Genomic DNA, 5,459 nt, shown 5'->3' on the forward strand with positions numbered 1-5,459 from the left:
ATCTTGGGAGTCAGTTTTAGAAAGTAGGTAAATAAATATGATCGATAAGGTTGGAAAAAACTTGTAATGTCATTACTTTACCCTGTACAAATAAAAATGAATTTCTAAACTTTGATTTTAAGCACTTAAAGATGCTTAAAATATAAACCAGGTAATGTTCTTGATGCTTGCTGTGTAGGTCTGGATCAGGGCTCTGCAACTTTTCTTTCATTTCTTTCTTTTATTCATTCCTTTTTATATATATATATATATATATATATATATATATATATATATATATATATATATATATATATATATATATATATATATATATATATATATATATATATATATATGGTCTGAATTCTTTAGAGACTTGAAGTGTTTTTTAATTCAACTCAGTGACCTGTAAACATGCTTCATCTAAGTTTTAATTAAGAAAAGAAGAAACAAAGAAGAGCCAATCCAGGTTTCTCTTTGCCCAAATGTTCTTCTTTTACTTCATTCATGTTTATAATGAATACAGTGAGAGTCAAATAAATAAAGACAGAACAGCTGGAGGAAGAGGAGGGGGAAAAGGAGAGGAAGAGCTGAAATGATGGAGGAGGACTAGATTGATCCCTCTGAACTCCAGCAAAAACTGGTCTGTAGTCATCTCCTGTGGGTTTCTGATTCTACCACAGCAACTAGGTGAGTTAACCCAAAGTTAAAAGTCCAATGTGAGAACAAAAGGAAGAAAACACAGGAAGAGAAGGCGACCCTCACTCTCATTCTGCCAAACATAACAGGAACAAACTCAAACCATCAAAAAGAATACAAAAATTGTCTCGTTGCCTTTTGTTTTTTGTTCGTTTTTACTTGAAAAAATACTTTAAAAAGTAACAAATCAACAGAAAACAGTGAAGGGAGCTGTGGGCGAACACAGACATGACTTCAGGGGTTGTTTGTTATTGACTAAGAATACAGTTAGCTGAAGGGGTGTGCATGGCGTTAGCTCCACATTAAGATTTGTCTGCGGACTTCAGGAGGTTTTCTTTGCTCCTTCTCTTCACGTCCCAGTTGTAGACTCGTGCCATGTCTGAGGAGAACGGGAGTTATGGGAAACTGGAAGCAGCGCTGATGTCATTGCTCTGTTAAACTTTCAGATTATCAACACATAACAAATGGGTACAGGAGATCTTAGGTTGCCTTAAACTGGAGAAGATGAGATATTCTCTTAAAGGGTCCCTTGCAACTTTCTATGATACTTGGAAGCCTTTTTTAATGTACGTGGATAGCCTTGATCTAACACCTGAAAGTGATAGTGCGTGTACCTGAGATACTTCCTCTACTCTTTCACTTTTTACCTATTTTTTGATTGTGTTTTTCTATTTACTTATTGATTTATTTGTTTTTATTTATTTATTTTTTGTTTGCCATTTATCATGTTTGTTTCTGATATGTCTAACTCTTCAATATTTGTCTACTTTTTATTTTTCTGTTTTTGGTTTCTATGTTTGTAAGACTGTGAGTGACCATTGTGTGATGAGGGCAAGGGAGGGGAGGGTAGGGGTGGGCAAGGAGGGATGTGTGTGTGTATGTGTTTGACAGTTGTGGGTATTTGTGGGATGGGTGGGATTTGGGATGTGGGGTTTTGCTATTGGTGCCTTTTCAATTTTTAAGATGTATTCGCCTATTTATTTGTTTTGCTCCTGAACTACCTCTTGCAAAATTGTACATCTACTGATTTTTTTTTGTGATTTACTTTGTTGGCCAAGGAAAATCAATAAAAAGATTAAAAAAAACAAAAAACTTTCAGATTATGAATAGAAAAGATGACAACAACAGAAACTTGCAGGACCTGTCTCTCTACAAACCCGCAACCATTCAGTGGAAGGATACTGACTTCAGTGGTAGTGAACTGGTCTCGCAGGAAGTCCAGGTCCTCCTCAAGCGTCTCCAGGTTGCGAGATGCTGTGGAAAGATTCTTCTCTAAGAGAGCCTGGGCTTCATCAATGTCGTACTCCAACATGACGTTAGCCTGTAGAAAGGGAGGGGTTAGAGGCCAGAGAGCACTTGGAGGGTTTCCTGCAAAGCTTTTACTACGAGATAGAAATACTTTACTCACCCCTAACCATAGGCAGACTTTGTCGGTGGGAGGCACTGAGGCCTTGGAGTAAACGTTGTTAGCCAAGAGGAAGAACGTCTCCATGGGGTCTGTGGTTCCCTGGGAGAAAGTAGAGACAGTTCAATAAAAAAGATCCTGCACAAAGTCTGTTAAATTTCTACATTTGTTCCTGAAACCGTCACGCACCCTCTTCTTCTGCATGTGTCGTAGGATTTCTAGTGTCTGTGTGATTTGTGGAATCTGATTTTTCAACCTGCAAAGACAGAAAGAGAAGACAGTAGAGTTGGTGATGTATCCACTCCAGAAACTCTGATGAGGAGTGATTTAAAGAGTCTCATTCTAGTGTAACCTGAGCTTCTTTTGCGACAGGTTCAGCTCCATGTATTTATATTTCTGGTACTGTTCGTCCAGCTTCCTCAGCGCTGAGTCGGCTGTCTCATTTCCCGGCTGCTTCATAAACGAGTCAACATCCTCCTGTGAAAATCCAGCAGAGAGAGGAGAGTGACTCACAGACACGGACCAACATATGCATATGAGAATCCAGGATCCAGTTTAAATAAGTCTGATCATTCTTTTTTTAAGATGGCCAATCAAGCACAGTAATATCACTGTAATTTAGTCAGCTTTTAGATTTTAGAATCAGGAAAACGTCTCTAGATTTCTTCACTGAAACTACCTGAGCTTAATTCCATCATGTCAACATGAATAAGAAAAGTATGCAGGCCCTGATTTGTCAGTTTAGTCATAAGACTGAGGATTTTAGGTTCATAATATTTCCTCTCTGTCTTAAAAAATTCAAAAAGCCCATTAAACTTTCCAAGACATATAAAAACATAGTATCAATAACTGAAATAAATCATTTAAACATAGCTAAGTACAGGAATTACACAAATGTCTTACAAGTCATTCAGTAATGAGCATCCTCTGAAGTATTTTTAGGTGCAAAAATTGATTAAATTGTAAAATTTATTTAATTTTTAAGATAAAACATCAAATAAGATAAAACTTCAGACAGCACAATATTATATAGTAAAACAGAGAGAACAAAATTTCTTAAATTGTTACAAAGACGTAACAATAGTTAAAGCATAGGGGCGCCATTAACGTTGCAAAATAACTGAAATTGTCTTTTTTTAAACATCATATGGGCCAGATAAATGTCTTATTTCAAGTTATCTAAGAGAAAAATGAGGTCTGAATTGCTTGTTATAAGTAAATTAAAAAAGAGAGACACATTATTCTAATCTTAACAAGCACATTTCTCTAATCCCATTGGCAGTTTTTTTTTTTAACTTGTTCCAAGCAAGTCAGACCTCACATGTGTCTTTAAATAAATTGAAACAAGACACATTTCTGGAATGGTCAGGTTAATGAGGCTTATACTAAGTCTAAAAAGCTTTAAAAAACAAACAAACAAACAAACAAACAAGATAAGATGAGATTTTCAGTATTTTTCAGTGACCACACCAGTGTGACATTTCTGACTGTGTCTATCCTAACTCAGTCTGACATCAGGGTTTTATATAACGATCACACATTTTAAAGATCTATTATAGGCTTGAAGTTACTGTAAATCAAGGCTTTTCACTCACTGACTTTTAAATATTAAACTTATCCTTGTGTTTGTATTGACGTAGTATCTCTGTTGTAATTCTGTCATTACACCTTTATTTGTCGACAGATATAAAGGTAGAACCCAATGGTTTTTACCTGTTGGATGTAGAAATAAGTCCTAGAGAGCAGGGTGTAGCCTCTGTTAATGTTTAATGTATATTCTCCACACATTAAAGGTAGAGCCTGATGCAGCCTGTTCCCAGAATAATGTTGAGTAATGACTGATGGAGTACGCGCTGCTGGGCTTTGAGGGGACAACATCATAACTATGTTATAGAGAGCAGCTGAATATCAGGTTAAGGTGCCAAAACAGGTATCTAAAGCGTCTTCAGATGGAAACGTGGATTTAGCAGCATGCACACAGTCTCTGTGATGTCCATAAATGGACTCGAGCAGCCGCCCAGTCTGCACACACGGCTTAGCCACCTAGCATGTACCCAGCGTGACGCGCCCACTGGCGGCCTCTGCGTGTCTCTGACGGTCAGACTTCTCCGTGGACATCAGGCAGAGAGGGAAACGTCAGGATTTACTCACCACGAACACAGCTTCAGGGATCCCCAGGTGCTTCTTCTTTGTCGCCTGAACGGCGTTGCTGTTGTCTATGGTCGCCGCCATCTTGGAGAGAGGCTGCTTCTTCCCTCTTTACGTCCTCACGTCTTTACTTGCGCACGAGCGGTGCGTGCCTCAACCGTCTCAGGCTGACGACCTGATGGCTCTACCGCCTCCAGCGGTGACAGCTGGTAAATGCACAAAGCCCAACATGAACACTCCACTCTTTACCTACTGAGGCTTCATTTTAGCCTCAGTTACACAAGTATAATAACAAACACGACTGGACGTGTCTGTTTTTATATCTGTAAAGTGGTCGGAAATGCCTTAAAACAGAGGACTTTGGCTCCTTTTTCAGCAGTATATAAACTCTATTTTTTAACAACATCTGCTAAATGATTATTGCACATGGTATGGAATATTTTTTTTCAAGGGCTAATATATACTCCCACATTAAGCAGAAACCTTTCCTGCGGGTTTTTCGCGGGTCTTCCAGTTTCTCCAATTAATCCCATTAAAGAAATGTTTTTCCGAAAACTCTCTTTAATTCCAAATAATAAGAAGTAATAAACAGGTGAAAAAGTATGTTTCACATATATGACTAATTTAATCTAGGAGACCTCCACTTAATCCAGAGGTATCAGGTGTGTGTGTGTATGTATGTGTGTGTGTGTGTGTGTGTGTGTGTGTGTGTGTGTGTGTGTGTGTGTGTGTGTGTGTGTGTGTGTGTGTGTGTGTGTGTTTAATTGAATGGTTTTTTGTAACTTCGGAGTGGTGGCTTTTTTCTATTTTGAGGTGCAGAATCTCCTCCTGTCCCTCAGAGAAAACCTTGCTGCAGCTCCAGTAACCTACACTGGGATATCACTGGACCCTCAGCTTCTGCAATGGTTTGTAGTAACATGGCAGACCCCTTGTGCCTTTGTGACTGATCTGACTGACTGACTGTTCTTTGTGACTTCATCAGATGCTTTTAGATAATAATAATAATAATGCAGGTACACCTCTGTCAGTCTTTCTTTTACACTGCTTAGGTGTTATGTCACATTAAATCTAGAGAATGTTTAGTTAACTCTTTTTAAAGATGTGACGCAACCCACCCTGAACCTGTCAGCCTGTGTTCAGCTAGCTGTGTTAGCATAGTGGGCTTAAATTGGCATGGGACAAATGCATCACATTTAGCCTGAGAAATAACAATTTATTCCGATAT

At 38.4% G+C, this 5,459-nt stretch overlaps 1 protein-coding gene across 1 annotated transcript; it reads right to left on the bottom strand.

Moving 5' to 3' along the window:
• Window positions 1-453: 453 nt before the first annotated feature.
• vbp1 (von Hippel-Lindau binding protein 1) lies at window positions 454-4,387 on the bottom strand. Its single transcript, XM_074661869.1, has 6 exons — window positions 4,238-4,387; window positions 2,439-2,563; window positions 2,276-2,342; window positions 2,090-2,188; window positions 1,864-2,002; window positions 454-1,060 (listed from the first exon to the last, which is right to left on the bottom strand). Exons 1-6 carry the CDS (start codon window positions 4,316-4,318, stop codon window positions 984-986), a joined length of 588 nt encoding a protein of 195 aa, XP_074517970.1. The 5' UTR covers window positions 4,319-4,387; the 3' UTR covers window positions 454-983.
• Between the last annotated feature and the right edge of the window lie 1,072 nt (window positions 4,388-5,459).

This window comes from Halichoeres trimaculatus, unplaced genomic scaffold, assembly GCF_033239565.1.
Source record: "Halichoeres trimaculatus isolate MK-OKI-2021-1 unplaced genomic scaffold, fHalTri1.1 fHalTri1_scaffold_22, whole genome shotgun sequence".
Taxonomy (NCBI): domain Eukaryota; kingdom Metazoa; phylum Chordata; class Actinopteri; order Labriformes; family Labridae; genus Halichoeres; species Halichoeres trimaculatus.

Coding starts and splice junctions, on each gene's coding strand:
- vbp1 (XM_074661869.1), bottom strand. CDS start 4,318: ATGGCGGCGACCATAGACAACAGCAACGCCGTTCAGGCGACAAAGAAG. Junction 2,189..2,275: donor GACACATGCAGAAGAAGAGG/GTGCGTGACGGT, acceptor ACTTTCTCCCAG/GGAACCACAGACCCCATGGA. Junction 1,061..1,863: donor GTTCACTACCACTGAAGTCA/GTATCCTTCCAC, acceptor CGTTCTCCTCAG/ACATGGCACGAGTCTACAAC.